The 22,312-nt window shown below is 44.7% G+C and overlaps 1 protein-coding gene and 2 pseudogenes across 2 annotated transcripts; 2 read left to right on the top strand and 1 right to left on the bottom strand.

The window, feature by feature from the left end:
* Positions 1–2,584: 2,584 nt before the first annotated feature.
* On the bottom strand, positions 2,585–6,312 carry LOC125552700 (pentatricopeptide repeat-containing protein At2g48000-like). Of its 2 annotated transcripts, XM_087518864.1 has the most exons (3): positions 5,920–6,312; positions 4,168–5,181; positions 2,585–2,818 (listed from the first exon to the last, which is right to left on the bottom strand). In XM_087518864.1, exons 1-2 carry the CDS (start codon positions 6,160–6,162, stop codon positions 4,180–4,182), a joined length of 1,245 nt encoding a protein of 414 aa, XP_087374990.1. In that variant the 5' UTR covers positions 6,163–6,312; the 3' UTR covers positions 2,585–2,818; positions 4,168–4,179. The 2 variants fall into 2 exon arrangements, with proteins under 2 accessions (XP_087374990.1, XP_048572308.2); XM_048716351.2 differs by lacking the exon at positions 2,585–2,818 and having other exon boundaries at positions 3,491–5,181.
* Positions 6,313–7,215: 903 nt separating this feature from the next.
* LOC147976552 (uncharacterized) lies at positions 7,216–7,752 on the top strand (annotated as a pseudogene).
* Positions 7,753–8,789: 1,037 nt separating this feature from the next.
* On the top strand, positions 8,790–9,816 carry LOC147976551 (uncharacterized; annotated as a pseudogene).
* Positions 9,817–22,312: the final 12,496 nt, after the last annotated feature.

Here is a 22,312-nt window from a genome sequence, read left to right as displayed (position 1 = left end):
TTCGAAGCATCTGAGTGCCTCGCGGGGGAGAAGGAGTTCTCCACCGCCAAGGCGGCTCGTCACACGAGCGATCAGTCCCGCACCATCTTCCGCCTGTTCGGCTACTTCTCCTTGGCATCGAAGAGTGGCACCACCAACACGGACAAAGACGACGACGATCCTCCTGACGCGGGTGCGTACACGGAGTAGATGGATCGACGTGGAGGTGCCACAAGGGCAAGTTTTATCTCGTTGGATGTTGATCTATGTTGTTTTGTTTACGTTGTTACATGCGTTGTATGGATTTGGTGCGGGCATATGGGGACTACGGTTGTGGACAAAGAAAAATGGGATTGTCCAGTTACTGCCAGCGACGCGTCCGCGGGCGTATAGGGACTCATATTAGGCAACTATGGTTGTACATGCTCTTATAGATTCATGCGGTGTGTTAAGATCCCACTTTTTTCGCAAAGTGTTAAGATCCCACTTAGAATCAAAACTTTCCTCTGGTGTGTTAAGACCCACCTGTCTTTTTTATGGATACGATGAAATTAAAACATCAATCATATTTGCCCTTTGGCCAGGTACGTTAGGAATGCAAGGCATTGATCAGCACTTAAAAACCTGCAGCTGGTGCTCTTTGGGGAATATGGAGAGTAAGGGCATGGCCAATGGTCCAGCTTGGACAGCTGCCCCATGGTTCCACATCAGATGCATGCTGCCGTGGAGAAAATCGATGAAAAAGACTATAGCTTGCAGAGGCCTGGTGTAGCTTGCATAGGAGCTAGGTTCTTCGCCAAAAAGTGTGGTCCTCCAGGTGACAAAGGTAAGAGAGAGAGTGTGTGCTATGAGGAAAAACCGAACAACATGACTGATGGAGGAAGAGTCACCGTGGGACCTGGTAATATGCATGAGACCACCCATGCATTGGGTAATTTTTGTAATGCATGTAGCTTCAGATTTTTTTTATCTAGTTGGAAGATGGGGCAGTAGCATGAACATTTAAGTGTTTTGCAGCGGAGGGAGGACGCAAGCAGTGCGATAGTTTTTTTCCTCAAAGGAAAAAGACTATCGCACTGCTCCGCTGCACGAAAATGCTGGAACACATCACTGCTGAAATCTTCAATGCTGGGAGATTCCAAGATTGTGCTAAAACCTGTAGCTTTCTCTTCCTGCTGTTGTTGCCCTTGGTTTTACATGGAATGTTTCCTTTTCTCCTCCTCCCACCTGGTTGTCTATCCTTTTTCTTCTTATGGTGGTCTTTTGCTGCGTGAGGTAGTTGGATTGATGTGGTTGGATGTCAAAACTTGGTTTCTCTTCATGGAAGTCAGGGGAACCCCTTTTACTAAAAAAACACGCCATGATCATGATCATGACATATCAAAGAGAACAACTTGATCACCATGTTCCCAAGTCAGTAAGTGACATTGACTGCAAATGCCTGAACACCATACCAGCATGGTTTAGTAGGTGATAAAAGCAAAGGCAAACGATTTGCATTGTAGCAATGCAAATCAATCGACACTTTTAGTAATAAAATGGTCAAAAGGAAGTATGGAAGGTAAGCTACAGGTGGGGCGATGCGGGCGAGTGTTTTTTCACCGTGTAGTCACTGCTAGGGTATTTACTCTTCACCCATGGAAATGGGCGGCTGAGGTCACGATGAGAGAAGATCCGATGTCCAAAAGTCGTGAAGCTCTAAGAGCCGGCCTTATTTGGCACATATTATGCAGAGAGATAGGGCTAATTGGTTGGTCCAACAATTCAAATCTAATATATTTAAATAGGCTACAGTGTGAAGCCAAGTGTATGTTGGTTCTACTTCTACCTACAACTTCATAAAGGCATTGATATTCTTCTGGGACCACACAAAACTGAAAGGAAAATTTGGATCTGGACACAGCACTTGGTAGGAATTGTTGCCACATTTGACTAACTGAGCCAACCTGCCTGTTATATGTCCCACTTCTCTTCTCTCTTCTAGCTGCCCCCTCGTCTCTTTTGGGGGGAAGTAAGACATTTCACACCCCTTTTTCCCTCCTAAAAATGACGATTTTGATAATTCAGTCAACATGTTGTGCAATGCGCATCTTATCCATTAGCAAATGATAGATCATTGTTATTAAGGCGTCCCATCTTGGACGCTTGGGTGACAAGGCGCCCTGGCAGCACCTTACAATTTTGCCCACCTCGCTTAGTCGACACTTAGGCATCAAGGAGGTGGGTGCTCACCTTAGGACGTGTTACCGCCATGAGCACAATGTGATAGATTATGTGATGATTTAACAGATGCAGTATCGAGGACCCAATTATGCCAAACCTAAAGTATACTTGAGAACCCATACTTCTATGGTTCTATCTAGGAATCATTTGATTCCTCGGGTGTTATTCGGTTTCTACACGCCATTTACCTCTGTAACTAACCGAGTTGAAGTCAGTTATTGGCTTGTATTCTATAACTACCAGAGCTATTAAATATCTGAATGTCTATCTCACCTAGAGCTTGATGTCTTAGATTATGAGAGGTCAAGAATGTCAGAATTATTTGCCTGAATCTTTAAATTCGAACAGATGCAAAAATATTACTCAGCCAATATCAAATTATTTATCTTCTCATCCAAACGGGGTCCATTTTTGTTTTCTTTGCTATTAACCATCTACATACAAAATAATGGCACAAGCAACCATTATTGCGCTCAAGTATGGAGTTGCATATATATTAATTCTATGCTATTTTTTCTCACAAATTTGCAATGCATTTTTATCCTTTTTGCTCTTCACCAAATTCTGCACCATACTGGTAGTTGATGCATGCTGGATTGCGATTAGTCCTATCCTGCTGCAAAATACGTTACATGGAAAGGATTAAGATTTAAGGATATAACTAATGTTATATGGATAGATTCTCTCCATTCATCCATTACAAGTATACAAGGCCACCTTGTAATTTGGGTCTAATTTTGTCCATAGATTTTAGCAATAAAATATATGTTTATGCCACAAAAAATATACCATTGGAAACTTCTTTCAAATACGACTCTAATGGTATACTTATTGTGGCATATAACATATATTTTCTTGATCAAATCGATGGTCAAAGTAAGACCCTATGAGATGGTTTGTGTCATCTGTGGTTCCATCGGAAGTGACTACTTAATACTGAAAATACCCACGAATTAGACCCTGGAAGAATTAAAACAAGTTAGCGGAACTAAAGACCAGATATTATCTAGTATCCCTTCCTTCAGCATGATACCACACAAACAAAGCAACAACGTGGCTTATATACTGGGTCCTGGCTATATAGCAACCTCTTTCGTACGTCTTAATCCACCAATTACCAGCCAACCCATCTAAAGATAAACAGCCGGCCAGCTGGAAACGATACATATTTATTTGACTTTGGCAACTAAGAGAGGCTAGCAAGGAAACTATAGAAATACGGCTTCTTGATGACAAGGTGTCCCACAAGGAAAAAGATGAATCTAACTCACCTCAGATTATCTTCCTAGCTAGTTGATTATGTTACTATGTCTGCTATGTAAGTACATCAGATGGTTTCACAGTAGCAAAGTGTAGTTTATCTTACTGTTTTAGTAAAAGGGTCTCATTTGGTCAAATGGACCAGTGAAGTACTCCTTAAGTATGTTATACTACATGAAAAAGAAAAGAATGGAAGTGTATTTATGCAAAATACTTCAGACAAGGGCTATCAAAATCATACTATATGATGCAGAGGCCGGGGTTATCCCCTTTTCGGGGAAAATAAATAAATCATACTATCTATCAGAATATCTTTTACAATCAGGAGGGCTGGCTTTAAGAACTTCGAGCCTAACAAGGTGAAATGTGAAACATCTTACAGCAAAAACATGATAATGTGCCTGTAAGATACAACAACTAAGTACCTAAATGGCATGTTAGGAAGCAAAAAACCTCTCACTGGTCTGCAGAGTGAGGGTTAAAACCCATCCCCGCTACACAAACCGCCACATATTCTATACACTACAGCTTTGTGACGTCTTGGTTAAATAGATAAATAATCAACATGATACTGTGCCTGTCGAGAGATCGTTCCTAAACCCAATTAGAGCTACGAAAAGTGGCACCAAGATCTGATGTTGATAGTTCGATGCACTTCATTTATAACTTCTGGAAATACCAAACAAAGGAAGCCAGTGTACATACTTTTTTGGAACATCATGCAAATCCAGCTTCCCTCATATCTTTTATGGTTGCCTCAAGTCTTTGATGCAAGTCAAACCTCCGAAATCCAGCAACTAATATATCATAGCTAGAGCGGGTGAGCATGTACAAACTTTGGATGCGGTTTAAAAAGATCTCCAACCTATCAAAGGCCCTGTGACGAAAATATGAACAAATAACAGCCTCAACATCCTCTGGGCACAGAAACATCATGCCATCATCCAACATCTGGTCTATTGCATGTTCCATATCTGACAAGAGATCTGCACTAGCATAGAACCTGATAATTCCACAATGCAGTTGAGTTACAGAACTAAAGTGTGCTTCTTTTTGTATTAGGGCGAGCAGCTGCTCCATTACATCAATTTCACCTCCATCCAGGCATAGTCTTGTTAGTCTGTCAACCAGAGCTTTATTCAACTCCCAGTTGCCATCACTGACAAGTTTTATGAAACTTTTGACCCTATTAACCTCTTCTGTTCTAGAAAGCACCTCAAGCTTGGCCTCCAAAATAGTACAGGTTGGCTTCATTTCAAATGAAACCATTTCTTCGAAGACCAACTCAGCATCATCTAGCTTGTTCAACAGAATAAATCCCACTATCAAAGATTCGAAAGCTTGAGTACCCGGAATAAACCCTGCATTCTTTGTAGCCAAGTACCAGCTCATCATAGCATCGCCACTTCGGAGTCGCGAAAATGCAGATATGAATGCATCATATGTAGCACGGTCAGGTTTGGAGTCCTCTATTCCTTCCATGGTCTCGTATAAGGTCACTGCAGCAAGGAGATCTCCGACAGACAAGAAAGTTTTAATAAGGGCATTGAAAATGCCAGTGTTCAGTTGAATTCCCTGTGCCTCTGCACACTCAAAGACTCTCATTCCAAGAGCTGCATTCCCTGTCTCTCCACAGAAACGGATTATTGTCGAGTAGGGTTCACAATTATAACTATTAACCCCTTCCTTTAGTAGCTTCTCTAGCTTCCATTCCAAGACCTGATCCAATGTTAGTCTCATATTAGTTCACCTAATAAAGATCTGTCATTACAAATACAAAGAAGAAATCTCATGAATCCGGAAAAACTACCACACAAAACTCGCTGATCATATTGGCTATAGACTAAGCTATATCTGCTATACCTCAAGCCACCACATGCATCGCAGATCTGATTCTAACACGTGGGAGAAGGGGGCAGGGGGGTTTCTCTACCGCTTCTACTAAATAAAACTATGAACAAAGATGTCAGCCTGCATCTTTGAATCCCCCCTCTTCGCCTGAACTATCTGTTCTGAAGAAACAAGAGCATACCACTTTGACAGGTTAACCAGACGAGTTAAAATCCACGGTGCTAGAGTCACCCTCTTACCAAGTCGTTGTGTTGGCTGTTAATTGCCCATATTTAGTTACTTTTATCTTTCAGTTAGGATTGTTACCTTAGTAAACCTGTCGGCTATAAAACACGGGGTGGAAAAGAGTTGAAATATCGCCTGGTGACTTGGTTTGCTATTTCTCCAGTGTAAGGAGTAAACCTAGTTGATCTGTTTCTGAATCTGGGGAATTTCTCTAACTTATCAATACGAACCCGGAAATCCTGCCTGAAATTCCATTTCCTTGTTTGATTTCTGCTGTTGTTCTTGTGAGAGCTTTCGGGATCTCGAATGCTAGTACTAAATAGAACTATGAAGAAATCACAAATGGATTGGAACTGGAAATACAGGGTATGAGGAGCTCACGAGGTGCGCCTTGGCTGGGTAGGACGCGCGGAGGAGGGTCGCGGCAAGGGGCTCCCAGAAGGCGCCGTCGCGGTGCGGGACCGAGGAGGTCGCCTCCTCCATGGTGGCCTTCACGCGGCACTCCGGCTCCGCCACCAGGCGCGAGAGCAGGGACGCGTACAGCTCCTCGCCTGACGCGGTGGTGGCGGCGGCTGCAGTTTGCATCCCGCGCCACAGGCGGCGACGAGCGGCGGCGACAGCCATCGACGATGAACTCGCAGTAAGGCGTTTTTGGTAGCCTGCATAAGCCTGTATGTTCCCTAATCGAACCACTTTTCGTTGTTTGGTACCCTGCGCGGGGTCTCCTCAGCTGCTATGCTCTGCTCACCCCGAATACCCCCGTAGCCATGCTCAGGAGAGAACATGTGAAAGGAGGTTCGCTGGTCAGCATGCATGGGTCGAACCCATGAAAAATCTGAGCCCAACCCACCGGTTCCCATCTGGACCCACTAACGCTAGGGTTACCCCAACTCTCCCAACTCCCCAGTGATCCTGTACTCTCCTCGCCGCCTCGTCATCTTCTGGTCGCCGCGCGCCGCCGCTGCTCCAACTCGCCATCGCCATCGCCTAGCAAGGTATTCCCTTGTACCTCTTGTTCCTCGTTCTACTGTCCTCCCTCCCGTTCCTACTCCTTCCTCAATCTTCCACCCTCCTGCTTATAATCAGCTAGCACGTAATGAGAAATAGATGGACCTTGAGAGAGAAAATAGATTAGAAGATGTCTGCGTTTGATGTTTGAAGAAAAAAAAGCTATCCTCTCTTTTGTTTGTCCTTTGATATTTGGTGCTAGATTCCCAGGTTGCATCTGCATTATTCTTTTCGATTGAAAAGAATGATCTTTGACATATACGATAGATGTAGTTGATTTGCTAGATGGCTTTTCCTAGTACGTCATGACTGCTAGATGTCCAGGTTGCATCGGCATACTCTTTTACTAATAACAGACTGATCTTTTAAATACAGTAGATGTCCAAGTTGTTTTGCTAGATGTCTTTTCCTAGTACGACATGACTGCTAGATGCTCAGGTTGTATCATTTGAGAGAGATGGTGCTAGTTTATATAGCACTGATTTTTTTTCTAAACGCAGATCATGTTTCCCATTCATCACAGTTTGTGTTGATTTTCTTATTTGTTATTTGTTTGTGAATCGTGCTTATTTTTTAGTTGGTATAATTTGCAAGATATCACATTTTTTTTCTTTATCTGCCATTTATTTTCTTCAAACATGGAACACTCATGTATTTCTATTTGTTTAGATGGATGACTTGGCTAGAAAATGACGCCAACTAATTGTAAGAGGAGCCAGTCTAGTAGCCGCATTGTGTGCTTATCTGACATTTGTGTTAAGAAGAGCTAGGGAACAAACCCCGGGGATAATTGTGGGTACTATGGCTGAACGTGCCGTAGCTAGGGAGTCCAACTTGAGATACATTTATCACTCTAGCGACATAAATTGCTCAAATCAGCTTAGAATGAGAAAAGCTCCCTTTTTCCGTTTGTGTACTTTGCTTAGAGAGAGAGAATTGTTGGTGGATAGCATCCATACTTCTATTGAGGAACAAGTAGCCATGTTTCTTCTAGTGGTCGGGCACAACCAAAGGTTTAGGACACTACAACCGATCTTTAGAAGATCTATTGAAGTAATTAGTAGGTATTTTAAGGCGGTGCTTTATGCTGTTGGAGAGTTGTGAGATGAGATGATTCGGCCTCCCTCCAATCGATGCCACCCTAAAATACAACAAAGCACCTGCTTCAATCCATATTTCAAGGTAAATTATCTTGTTTCCAAATAAGGTCAAAAAATTGATGAGACTTATGAATAACAAATATTTGTCTTCATTAATTAGGATTGTGTTGGAGCAATTGATGGAACTCATGTGCTTGCTAGAGTCCCAAGAAGGATCTCGGCTGCCTTTAGGGGTAGAAAAGAAGGGACTACCCAAAATGTCATGACCGCGGTAGACTTTGATCTAAAGTTTACCTACGTACTTGCGGGGTGGGAGGGTTCAGCCCATGATGCCCTTATACTTGCAAATGCATTGGAGAGGGATGATGGGTTGAAAGTTCCTATAGGTAATAAACTAGACTTGTAACTAAATACATAAATATTTTTCTCCTGTAGCTAATAGTTGTTGTTTCATAGGGAAATTTTACCTTGTTGATGCGGGGTATGATGTGAGACCGGGTTTTCTTCCACCATACCGTGCCACAAGGTACCACTTGAAGGAGTATGGGCGAGGGAATCATCCTCAAAATGAGAAAGAGTTGTTCAACTTAAGACACTCTTCTTTGAGGACATCGGTCGAAAGGGCTTTCGGTGCGTACAAAAATCGGTGGAAGTTTGTTTACAATAAGCCATTTCATCCTTTCAAGACCCAAGTAAAAGTAGTCATTGCTTGTGCAATTTTCCACAACTGGGTACTTCAATTTGGTGAGGATGAATATTTCCCTCCCGAGGAAACTTGGAACCCGGAACCCACCGACGAAGATGATATAGTCCATGACAATAATTCTTGGGCTCATAAGAGGGACCAGTTAGCAAATCAGATGTGGGCGAATAGGGGGGGAGGGCAGCACACATTTGATGTATCGTGTTGAAACTTGATCTTGTAATCCTAATAATTGAGTTGTGACTCGTGTTGTAATCCCTCTATTTGAATTGAGTGGTGCATTGTGAAACAATTTGTGGATGTTATATTGATGTACTGAAATTTGTTTTTTAATTGTTGGAATGTTTATATTGTAGCGTTGCACTGTTATAACGAAATGTTGAAAAAAGTCAAACCTAGGATTTTGAATATGTTACTAATTCCTGGAATATATGTTGTAGATGGATAATTACGTGCAAGAGATTCCGGATCTTGGTGCTAAAGCCAAGAAGGCCCCAAAGGTCATGAATTGGACCCCGCCTATGTCTGCTATCATGTTGAAAGGTCTTGCAGATGTAGCAGCAAAAGGTGTTAGGACTGACAAAGGATTCAAGGAGGCCGATAAAATGAAAGTTGCAAAGGCTTTGACCGCTTTTGTTGGCTATGATGTGAGTAACACCCAGGTGCACAATCATCTTCGCAAGTGGCGGACTAGGTGGCAAAGAATTGTTCATCTCCGTGGATTAAGTGGTGCACTTTGGGACGATGACAAGAAAATGATAGTCCTAGAAGAGCAACACTATTTAGGCCACACTCAGGTATGATTGCAATTTTTTTAAATGCTCAAATGGATTACTTCATTGATGAAATGGTGCTGAAACAAGTTACTCTTTGTGCTGAAATTAGTTACTTATGTTGCTTAAATGTTGAAATGTCGTTTTATTTTGTAGGACCATCCAACGAATGCTGAATTACTGAACACACCACTTGAGCACTACAATTATATGGAACTTTGCTTCGCTGATAAGCTCGCCACTGGGAGGTTTTCAATGGGCTCTGGAGGGCAAAGGAAAACCCATTGTTGTGGAGGGGCAAGGAACAAGTGGCGAGGGATTTGTGAATGGTCCTGTTGGGGCTAAGTTCGTATTTGTTGGTGCTAGTGAAACTAATGATCCTTCTCCTAGTACAACTAAGAAGAGGAAGAGGACATCTGTTATGACTGAGGAAGACTCAATCCAGGTTAACAACATGTCTGATGCTGTGCGTGAGATTGCAAGTGCTATCAACAACACATGTCATACTGAAACACACCCTGAGTTGTACAAGGCTGTAATGGACCTTGTTGAGTATGATCTTGCTAAGCGGTTGGCTGTTTTAGATTATCTGACCGAACATAAGGGAAAAGGCCTTAATTTTGTGAAGATGGATGAGAAAGTCCTCAAAGCATCGTTCAAGCGTATCTTGGAGAAGAATCCTGATCTTGTTTGAGTTGATGTTAGTTGGTGCTTTTTGAGAACTATCCCTTTAATAAGTTGAATTTGGAATGAGACTATATGTAATATGGATCTAAAGATTTATTGGTTCAACCAAGTTACTTTTCTTAATAACATGGTTCTTAAATAGTTCAACATGTCTGTTGTCGTTCGATGCCACAAGATTTCTTTAAGTGTATTTGTATCTATGTCACAAAAAATCAAGCACGCATGCTATGCAATTTTGCCTCTATATAAAATACACCTACCAATTTTCACATGTTCATTCTTTTTGTTTGCGAGAAGATGTCGTGTTGATTCACAGATTTTTTTAAGAATGAACAACATTATGTATTTATTATTGAAAATAAATTAATAATTGCCGACAAATATATATGTCTAAATATTTTAAGTGGTATTTTTTTCTTCATATTTACATATTGTCGAAATGTTGGTCAAATGATGTATGCTGCCAAGAACCCTTTGAATTGTGCACATGAATTTTTATCATGTATTTGTAATTATGGTATCCTAACCATCTCAGATACAGCCTATCAAACAAAGTCTAAGCCCAGCATGTCCTGACAGATACATGCTACCAAACAAAGTCTCAACTCAGCATGTCCGTACACATGCAGGCTACCAAACAACTGCAGTTGTATGTACTCAGCATGTCTGTACTTAACATGTCTCAGGGGGGAACACTATGACAGGATCATGCAGGCTACCAAACAAGGTGGTAGTTTCTGCTTGAGATTAGACGAAAAAGGGTTTCCCCGCTATTAGCAAAACTGTTATAACAAATCACACCAAGCATCCAACCACAACAAGGCTCAAGGTTCAAATGTTTAAACGGAAAACCAAAGAAAGTGCAACAGGGACCAAATATTTTTTTGAGATAAACCAAAACTTTATTCATTAGAGATAAAAAGCACATTGTTTGTGAGGATCATTATAATTTTATTTGAAGGTTCCTCAAACCAATCAGAAATCAACAAAAATCTCGCTAAACTCGCAAGCTCATGAGCTACTTTATTTGCTTCTATGTTACAATGTTCGAATCTAATATCAACGAAATCACAAGCATAATGAAAACAATCGTCTAAAATTTCCGCCGCCGCACCCGCCGACTGTCCTTCGTTCTTCATGGTATCAATCACCATCGTGCCCCTAAGTAGATCGTGGTCAAAAGAAGCGTCAACGTTAAGTTTCACAAAACCCCTAGAAGGACATGACCAACCCCCTTTTTCATAGAAGCCTTGGGGATGATGCATTTACGAAGTTTGACGTAAGGGCTAGAATCCCCATTGAAATCTGAAGTGCATTCTGAGTTGTCTCCTTGTGCACTAACTTCTGTCTTTCCCACCATAGATACCAGGTTGAGACAGCAATCATTTCACGCATATTGTGATAACCTATTATCCTCAATTATTAGTCTGTCAGAAGTAGTAGGTACTCAAACACCGCATCTTTAGCAAGGTCAACCTCGCAAGCTTTATCATTGATATCATCTATCCAAGCCTTGTCCAAACCTCATTTGCTTTACTGCAAAGGAAAAGCATATGCTTTGTATCTTTGGAACCCTCAGAGCAAGTAGGACAAATGGGCATAACCTTTATATGTCTATTTGCAAGCGTAACCCGGCATGGAAGCGTTCCATGTAATATATGCCATATAAAAATTTTGACTTTTGCCGGACATGATAACTTTCATATCTTACTCCAAATAGAATTTACTCAGGTTCGCCCCATCCCATTAAAATGTCTTAGTTTACTTCCATACTGATGATCCCACTCCACAAAATAAGCAGACCGAACTGAGAACATATTACTTTTCGTATAACTCCCAGCAATGAAATCTGACATATCATGTTGCGAGATTGAAATTGAGAGAATCCGTTGAACATCAATGGGCAAAGGGGACCAAATAAGTCAAGATGGGGGCACAACATAACTGTTAGAGATATATTTGGTAGTTAGAGATTGTCCAGAATTAGATAGCAATTGTTTCTATCTTATTTTTAGAAGGCATCTTTAACTCTTGTACTCAATATATACTCACCATCGATGCTCAATAATACATCCAACACATTATGTCAATCATCCCTCCCTGTCCTTTCTAACATGGTATCAGCCTAACCGATCAAAACCCTAGCGCCGCCGTCGCGTCCGCGACGTGACACCGTCCACGACACTCCCGTTACGACTGCGGGGGATGTCAGCGGGCGGCTGCTATTTGTTGGAAATATGCCCTAGAGGCAATAATACATTAGTTATTATTGTATATATTTCATTGTTCATGATAATCGTTTATTATCCATGCTAGAATTGTATTGATAGGAAACTCAGATACATGTGTGGATACATAGACAACACCATGTCCCTAGTAAGCCTCTAGTCGACTAGCTCGTTGATCAATAAGATGGTTACGGTTTCCTGACCATGGACATTGGATGTCGTTGACAATGGGATCACATCATTAGGAGAATGATGTGATGGACAAGACCCAATCCTAAGCCTAGCACAAGATCGTGTAGTTCGTTTGCTAAAGCTTTTCTAATGTCAAGTATCATTTCCTTAGACCATGAGATTGTGCAACTCCCGGATACCGTAGGAGTGCCTTGGGTGTGCCAAACGTCACAACGTAACTAGGTGGTTATAAAGGTACACTACAGGTATCTCCGAAAGTGTCTGTTGGGTTGGCACGAATCGAGACTGGGATTTGTCACTCCGTGTAAACGGAGAGGTATCTCTGGGCCCACTCGGTAGGACATCATCATAATATGCACAATGTGACCAAGGAGTTGATCACGGGATGATGTGTTACGGAACAAGTAAAGAGACTTGCCGGTAACGAGATTGAACAAGGTATTGGATACCGACGATCGAATCTCGGGCAAGTACAATACCGCTGGACAAAGGGAATTGTATACGGGGTTGATTGAATCCTCGACATCGTGGTTCATCCGATGAGATCATCGTGGAACATGTTGGAGCCAACATGGGTATCCAGATCCCGCTATTGGTTATTGGCCGAAGAGTTGTCTCGGTCATGTATGCATGGTTCCCGAACCCGTAGGGTCTACACACTTAAGGTTCAGTGACGCTAGAGTTGTTATGGGAAATAGTATGTGGTTACCGAAGGTTGTTCGGAGTCCCGGATGAGATCCCGGACATGATGAGGAGCTTCGGAATGGTCCGGAGGTGAAGATCGGTATATTGGACGAAGGGTATTGGAGTCCGGAATTGTTCCGGGGGTACCAGGTGATGACCAGCGTGTCCGAAAGGGGTTTCGGAGGCCCCGGCAAGCATTGGGGGGCCTTATGGGCCAAGGGGAGAGGGCACATCAGCCCACTAAGGGGCTGAGCGCCCCTCCCACCCCATCTCATGTAACCAGGAGAGGTGGGGGCGCCACCCCTAGGGCAGCCGCCCCTCACGGCTTGGGGGGCAAGTTTCCTAGGGGGTGGGGGCGCCCAAACCCATCTAGGGTTTCCCCTGTGGCCGCCGCCCCTCCCCTAGGGAACCCTAGGGCGCCTCCCCCTCCTCCCTTCCCCATATATATAGTGAGGGAGAGAGAGGGCGGCCGCACCTCTTCCCTGGGGCAGCCCTCCCTCCTCCTACACCTCCTCCTCCTCCATAGTGCTTGGCGAAGCCCTGCTGGAGAACCACGAGCTCCATTGCCACCATGCCTTCGTGCTGCTGGAGTTCTCCCTCAACTTCTCCTCTCCCCTTGCTGGATCAAGAAGGAGGATACGTCCCCAGGCTGTACGTGTGTTGAACGCGGAGGCGCCGTCCATTCGGCGCTAGATCGTAATCAACTGCGATCTGAATCGCTGCGAGTACGACTCCTTCATCCACGTTCTTGCAATGCTTCCGCTTAGCGATCTACAAGGGTATGTAGATGCACTCTCCTTCCCCTCGTTGCTAGATTACTCCATAGATTGATCTTGGTGATGCGTAGAAAATTTTAGATTTCTGCGACGATCCCCAACAGTGGCATCATGAGCTAGGTCTATGCGTAGTTTCTATGCACGAGTAGAACACAAAGCAGTTGTGGGCGTCGATATTGCCAATTTGCTTGCCGTTACTAGTCTTATCTTGATTCGGCGGCATCGTGGGATGAAGCGGCCCGGACCGACCTTACACGTACGCTTACGTGAGACTGGTTCCACCGACTGACATGCACTAGTTGCAAGGTGGCTAGCGGGTGTCTGTCTCTCCCACTTTAGTCGGATCGGATTCGATGAAAAGGGTCCTTATGAAGGGTAAATAGAAATTGGCATATCACGTTGTGGTTTTGGCGTAGGTAAGAAACGTTCTCCTATAGCAGCCACGTAAAAACTTGCAACAACATTTAGAGGACGTCTAACTTGTTTTTGCAGCATATGCCTTGTGATGTGATATGGCCAAAAGGATGTGATGAATGATATATGTGATGTATGAGATTGATCATGTTCTTGTAATAGGAATCACGACTTGCATGTCGATGAGTATGACAACTGGCAGGAGCCATAGGAGTTGTCTTAATTTATTTATGACCTGCGTGTCAACATAAACGTCATATAATTACTTTACTTTATTGCTAAAGCGTTAGCCATAGTAGTAGAAGTAATAGATGATGAGACAACTTCAAGAAGGCACGATGATGGAGATCATGGTGTCATGCCGGTGACAACGATGATCATGGAGCCCCGAAGATGGAGATCATAAGGAGCAAAATGATATTGGCCATATCATGTCACTATTTGATTGCATGTGATGTTTATCATGTTTTACATCTTATTTGCTTAGAACGACGGTAGCTTAAATAAGATGATCCCTCACTAAAATTTCAAGAAAGTGTTCCCCCTAACTGTGCACCGTTGCGAAGGTTCGTTGTTTCGAAGCACCACGTGATGATCGGGTGTGATAGATTCTAACGTTCGAATACAACGGGTGTAAGCCAGATTTACACACGCAATACACTTAGGTTGACTTGACGAGCCTAGCATGTACAGAAATGGCCTCGGAACACGGAAGACCGAAAGGTCGAACATGAGTCGTATAGAAGATACGATCAACATGAGATGTTCACCGTTGATGACTAGTCCGTCTCACGTGATGATCGGACACGGCCTAGTCGATTCGGATCATGTTTCACTTAGATGACTAGAGGGATGTCTATTTGAGTGGGAGTTCATTAAATAATTTGATTAGATGAACCCAATTATCATGAACATAGTCTAAATTGTCTTCGCAAATATGTTGTAGATAAATAGCTCACGTTGTAGCTCCCTGTTTCAATACGTTCCTAGAGAAAGATTAAGTTGAAAGATATTGTAAGCAATGATGCGGACTAGGTCCGTAGTCCGAGGAGTGTCCTCACTGCTACACAGAAGGCTTACGTCTTTGATGCACCGCTCGATGTGCAAACCCCTACAACGTCGTCTGTGGATGTTGTGAACACCTGACAGACACATCCTGATGACTACATGATAGTTTAGTGCACCATACTTTACAGCTTAGAATCGGGATTCCAATGACGTTTTGAGCGCCATAGAACATATGAGATGTTACAAGAGCTGAAATTGGGATTTCAGGCTCATGCCCGTGTTGAGAGGTATGAGACCTCTGACAAGTTCTTTTGCCAACAAGATGGAGGAGAATAGCTCAGCTAGTGAGCATGTGCTCAGAATGTCTGGGTGCTACAATCACTTAAATCAAGTGGGAGTTAAACTTCCAGATAAGATAGTGATTGATAGAGTTCTCTAGACACTATCACTAAGCTACTAGATCTTCGTGATGAACTATGACATGCAAGGGATGGAGTTGATCCCAGAGCTGTTCGCGGTGCTTAAGACCGCAAAAGGTAGAAATCAAGAAGGAGCATCAAGTGTTGATGGTTTAACAAGACCACTGGTTTCAAGAAGGGCAAGGGCTAGAAGGGAAACTTCATGGATGGCAAACCAGTTGCCGCTCCAGTGAAGGAACCCAAGGTTGAACCCAAACCCAAGACTAAGTGCTTCTATTGTAAGGGGAACGGTCACTGGTAGCGGAATTACCCCAAATGCATGGTAGATAAGAAGGCTGGCAACTTCAACAAAGTATATACGTGTTATTAATGTGTACCTCACTAGTACTCCTGGTAGCACCTGGGTATTGGATACCGGTTCAGTTGCTATTAATGGTGACTTGAAGCAAAAGCTACGGACTAAACGGAGACTGGCTAAGGGCGAGGTGACGATGTGTGTTGGAAGTGTTTCCAAAGTTGATGAGATCCCCATCGCACACTCCATCTGCCTTCGGGATTAGTATTGAACCTAGATAAATGTTATCAGGTGTCTACATTGAGCATGAATATGATTAGATCATGTTCATTGCAATACGGTTATTCATTTAAGTTAGGGAATAATGGTTATTCTGATTACATGAATAATACCTTTCATGGTCATGCACCCTATGTGAATGGTTCATTGAATCTCGGTCGTGGTAATACACATGTTCACGCCAAAAGATGTAGAGTTAATAATGATAGTACCACTTTCTTGTGGCACTGCCGCTTAGGTCATATTGGCGTAAGATGCATGAAGAAACTCCATGTCGATGGATGTTTGGAGTCACTTGATTTTGAATCACTTGACACATGCAAGCCATGCCTCATGGGCAGGATGACTAAGACCCCGTTTTCAGGTACAATGAAACGGGCAAGTGACTTGTTGGAAATCATGCATGCTGATGCGTGTGATCCAATGAGAATTGAAGCGTGCGGTGGATATCGCTATTTTCTCATCTTCACTGATGATTTGGGTAGATATAGGTATATCTACTTAATGAAGCACAAGTCTGAAACGTTTGAAAAGTTCAAGCGATTTCAGAGTGAAGTTAAGAATCATCATAACAATAAGATCATGTTCCTACGATCTGATCAAAAGGGGATTTTCTGAGTTATGAGTTTGGCAATCACTTAAGACATTGTGGAATTGTTTCACAGTTCAAGCCACCTGGAACACCACAAGGTAATGGTGTGTCCGAGCATCGTAATCGAACCCTATGAGATATGGTGCGATCTATGATGTCTCTTACCAATCTACCATTTTCATTTTGAGGTTATGCGTTAGAGACAGCTGCATTCACTTTAGATAGGATACCATCTAAGTCCGTTGAGACGACGTCATATGAACATTGGTTTGGCAAGAAACCAAAGTTGTCGTTTCTTAATGTTTGGGGATGCGATGCTTAGGGCTTCAGCCGGAGAAGCTCGAACCCAAAGCGGACAAACACATCTTCATAGGATACCCAAGGGTGACAGTTGGGTATACCTTCTATCTCAGATCCGAGGGCAAATTGTTTGTTGCTAAGAACGGGTCCTTTCTCGAGAAGGAGTTTCTCTCGAAAGAATTGAGTGGGAGGAAGATAGAACTTGATGAGGTTGTCGAACCTTTACTTCAACCAGAGAGTGATGCAACACAGAAAGATGTTTTCTGTGGCGCCTACGTCTGTTGAATAGGAAGTTAATGATAGTGATCATGAAGCTTCGGATCAAGTTGCTATCGAACCTCATAGGTCGACAAGGATATGTACTACTCATGAGTGGTACGGTAATCCTGTCTTAGATATCATGTTGTTGGACAACAATGAACCTACGAACTATGGAGAAGCGATGGTGGGCCCGTATTCCGACAAATTGTTAGAAGCCATGAAATCCGAGATAGGATCCATGTATCAGAACAAAGTATGGACTTTGGTGAACTTGCCCGTTGATCGGCAAGCCATTGAGATAAATGGATCTTTAAGAAGAAGACGGACGTGGGCGGTAATGTTACCGTCTATAAAGCTCGACTTGTGGGAAAGAGTCTTTTCACAAGTTCAAGGAGTTGACTACGATGAGAATTTCTCACCCGTAGCGATGCTTAAGTCCGTCGGAATCATGTTAGCATTAGTTGTATTTTTTGATCATGAAATCTTACAGATGGATGTCAAAACAAGTTTTCTTACCAAGTTTTCATAAGAAAAGTTGTATGTGATACAATAAAAGGTTTTGTCGATCCTAAGGATGCTAAAAGGTATGCTGGCTCCAGCAATCCTTCTATGGACTAGAGCAAGCATCTCGGAATCGGAATATATGTTTTGATGGAGTGATCAAAGCTTTTAGGTTTTATACAATGTTTGCTAGAAACTTGTATTTACAAGAAAGTGAGTGGGAGCACTACAACATTTCTGATAAGTATATGTGGATGACATATTGCTGATTCGAAATAATGTAGAATTTCTGGAAAGCATAAACGGTTGTTTGAAGAGTGTTTTTCAAAGGAAGACCTGGATAAAGCTGCTTACAAATTGGGCATCAAGATCTATAGATATAGATCAAGACGCCTGATGATACTTTCAAAGAACGCACACCTTGACATGTTTTTGAAGGAGTTCAAAATAGATCAGTCAAAGAAGGGGTTCTTACCTGAGTTGTAAGGTGTGAAGTTGAGTAAGACTCAAAGCTTAACCACGGCAGAAGAAGGAGGAAGGACGAAGGTCGTCCCCTATGCTCTTGTCATATGCTCTATACGGTATGCCATGCTGAAGTACCGCACCTGATGTGTGCCTTGCCACATGTCTGGCAAGAGGGTACAAAGGTGATCTAGGAGTAGATCACCGGATAGCGGTCAAAAATTATCCTTAGAGGAATAAGGAAATGTTTCTCGGTTATGGAGGTGATAAAGAGTTCGACGTAAAGAGTTACATCGATGCAAGCTTAACACCTATCCGGATAGCTCTGAGTAGAGATACCGGATACGTATAATGGAGCAACAATTTGGAATAGCTCCAAGTGGAACGTGGTAGCAGCATCTACGATATAAAGTTTTGCGAAATACATAGGGATCTGAATATGGCAAGACCCGTTGACTACAACCTCTCTCACAAGCATAACATGATCAAACCCAGAACTCTTTGAGTGTTTATCACATAGTGATGTGAACTAGATCATTGAGTCTAGTAGACTCTTGGATGTTGGTCACATGGCGATGTGACCTGTGAGTGTTAATCACATGGCGATCTGAACTAGATTATTGACTCTAGTGCAAGTGGGAGACTGTTGGAAATATGCCCTAGAGGCAATAATAAATTAGTTATTATTGTATATATTTCATTGTTCATGATAATCGTTTATTATCCATGCTAGAATTGTATTGATAGGAAACTCAGATACATGTGTGGATACTTAGACAACACCATGTCCCTAGTAAGCCTCTAGTTGACTAGCTCGTTGATCAATAAGATGGTTACGGTTTCCTGACCATGGACATTGGATGTCGTTGATAACGGGATCACATCATTAGGAGAATGATGTGATGGACAAGACCCAATCCTAAGCCTAGCACAAGATCGTGTAGTTCGTTTGCTAAAGCTTTTCTAATGTCAAGTATCATTTCCTTAGACCATGAGATTGTGCAACTCCCGGATACCGTAGGAGTGCCTTGGGTGTGCCAAACGTCACAACGTAACTGGGTGGCTATAAAGGTACACTACAGGTATCTCCGAAAGTGTCTGTTGGGTTGGCACGAATCGAGACTGGGATTTGTCACTCCGTGTAAACGGAGAGGTATCTCTGGGCCCACTCGGTAGGACATCATCATAATATGCACAATGTGACCAAGGAGTTGATCACGGGATGATGTGTTACGGAACAAGTAAAGAGACTTGCCGGTAACGAGATTGAACAAGGTATTGGATACCGACGATCGAATCTCGGGCAAGTACAATACCGCTGGACAAAGGGAATTGTATACGGGGTTGATTGAATCCTCGACATCGTGGTTCATCCGATGAGATCATCGTGGAACATGTTGGAGCCAACATGGGTATCCAGATCCTGCTGTTGGTTATTGGCCGAAGAGTTGTCTCGGTCATGTATGCATGGTTCCCGAACCCGTAGGGTCTACACACTTAAGGTTCAGTGACGCTAGAGTTGTTATGGGAAATAGTATGTGGTTACCGAAGGTTGTTCGGAGTCCCGGATGAGATCCCGGACATGACGAGGAGCTCCGGAATGGTCCGGAGGTGAAGATCGGTATATTGGACGAAGGGTATTGGAGTCCGGAATTGTTCCGGGGGTACCAGGTGATGACCAGCGTGTCCGAAAGGGGTTTCGGAGGCCCCGGCAAGTGTTGGGGGGCCTTATGGGCCAAGGGGAGAGGGCACATCAGCCCACTAAGGGGCTGAGCGCCCCTCCCACCCCATCTCACGTAACCAGGAGAGGTGGGGGCGCCACCCCTAGGGCAGCCGCCCCTCCCGGCTTGCGGGGCAAGTTTCCTAGGGGATGGGGGCGCCCAAACCCATCTAGGGTTTCCCATGTGGCCGCCGCCCCTCCCCTAGGGAACCCTAGGGCGCCACCCCCTCCTCCCTTCCCCCTATATATAGTGAGGGAGAGAGAGGGCAGCCGCACCTCTTCCCTGGGGCAGCCCTCCCTCCTCCTACACCTCCTCCTCCTCCATAGTGCTTGGCGAAGCCCTGCTGGAGAACCACGAGCTCAATTGCCACCATGCCGTCGTGCTGCTGGAGTTCTCCCTCAACTTCTCCTATCCCCTTGCTGGATCAAGAAGGAGGAGACGTCTCCGGGCTGTACGTGTGTTGAACGCAGAGGCGCCGTCCATTCGGCGCTAGATCGGAATCAACTGCGATCTGAATCGCTGCGAGTACGACTCCTTCATCCGCATTCTTGCAACGCTTCCGCTTAGCGATATACAAGGGTATGTAGATGCACTCTCCTTCCTCTCGTTTCTAGATTACTCCATAGATTGATCTTGGTGATGCGTAGAAAATTTTAGATTTCTGCGACGATCCCCAACACTATTCTCTCCATTCTGACCATCTGTGACGCTCCTGTTGTTCGCAACGCTACCGTGCTACGACTGCGGGAGTGTCAAAGATATATTTGGTAGTTAAAATTATCCGAGATTAGATAGAAATTGTTTCCATCTTTATCTCTAAGAGGCGTCTTGCCCTCCAAGCCTTGTACTCAATATATACTCGCCCTAAGAGAAACTCCAACGGGCCGACCCAGACGGGCGACAATTTTGTCTACTTTTTATCCGTTTGGGTTGGCCAGGCGGACACGAACGTCCGCTTCCACGTTTGGGTTGGCGCGTGCGCCCAACGGTGGCCCGACCCATTTTGACGGCGCTAGAAAAAAAGAAAGAATGCATGCATGTTTAAAATAATAACAACATTAATTAAACATTAAAGCCGGCCACGAAGGCTGGCAAGAATCCACGCGTCCACATTTGCATTTAAGAAAAATAAAAACAAACTAAACTGCGAGGCGGCGCGCTGCCCTAGGCGGCGGCGTCGTCATCCTCGGGGACCGTGAGGTCGATGAGCGTCGGCACCGGGCCGGCTCAGGGGAACGCCGTGTTCTAAGGGCGTTCATGTCAGGCACGGGCTGTGCCGCCGCCTGTGCCGCCGCGGCCTGGCAAGCCTCCTCCTCGACCTCGCGCTGCTTGTCCTCAGCGTCGCGCTCGAGCATCTCGAGGTACTCGCCATGGCAGCGCTCCTCGGCCAGCCATCATCGGCGCCAGTGCCCGAGGTACGCCGCCTCCTGCGCCGGCGTCGTCCCCATCCAGACCGGTGGCGTGCTGACCCGCTCGTGCACTACTCCCGTTCAGGAGTAGCGCTCGATGGGGGACAGCTCCGGCTCCTGCACGGCTTTCACAGGGGACGGCGGGGTCACCGGCGGCAGGACGCAGTCACCCGCCACGGAAAGGGCCACGGCCGCCTCGTACGTCGTCTCCTCTTCCTCGGTCGCCGCCGACCTGCGCCACTCGTCCTCCTCGCTCTCCCGGTTGACCACCGCAAGGGCAGCCTGGTAGGCGGCCTCCGCCGCCTGGTTCTCCTCGCGGACGACGAGCGGGGACGGTGGCACAGTGCGGTCGACTTCGCGGACGCCGCGTCGCCTCGCCTCCTCGTGCTCGAAAGCGAACCAACGCGCCCAGTTGGGCGAGTCGGAGGTGTAGGCGGGGTCGCGGCGCTGCTCCGACATCAGGAGCACCCGCCGGCATCGCACCTCCTCCGTGTGCGCCCTAGCCGACCGCGGCACCGCCGGCACTGGGATCCTCTCCGGATCCAGGTGACAGTCATGCGGCAGGGTGGCATCGGGGTACGGGAGAGGCACGCGGTTCTGCCAGTGCCACTCCGCCTGGTGCACCTGTTGGGGAACGTAGTAATTTCAAAATTTTCCTACACACACGCAAGATCATGGTGATGCATAGCAACGAGAGGGGAGAGTGTGATCTACGTACCCTCGTAGACCGACAGCGGAGGCGTTATGACAACGCGGTTGATGTAGTCGTACGTCTTCACGGCCCGACCGATCAAGCAACGAAACTACGGCACCTCCGAGTTTTAGCACACGTTCAGCTCGATGACGATCCCCGGACTCTGATCCAGCAAAGTGTCAGGGAGGAGTTCCGTCAGGACGATGGCGTGGTGACGATCTTGATGTTCTACCATCGCAGGGCTTCGCCTAAGCACCGCTACAATATT

This window comes from Triticum urartu, chromosome 4A (genome assembly GCF_056163025.1).
Source record: "Triticum urartu cultivar PI428250 chromosome 4A, HENAU_Tu73, whole genome shotgun sequence".
Taxonomy (NCBI): domain Eukaryota; kingdom Viridiplantae; phylum Streptophyta; class Magnoliopsida; order Poales; family Poaceae; genus Triticum; species Triticum urartu.
The sequence above is the reverse complement of the archived record's forward strand: the minus strand, read 5'-3'. Positions and strand labels throughout refer to the sequence as shown.

What these genes read in the sequence shown, in the direction of transcription:
- LOC125552700 (XM_087518864.1), bottom strand. Translation starts at nt 6,162, where the DNA reads ATGGCTGTCGCCGCCGCTCGTCGCCGCCTGTGGCGCGGGATGCAAACT. An exon ending in ACCCAGCCAAGGCGCACCTC is followed by an intron (nt 5,182 to 5,919) that starts GTGAGCTCCTCA and finishes ACATTGGATCAG; the next exon opens with GTCTTGGAATGGAAGCTAGA.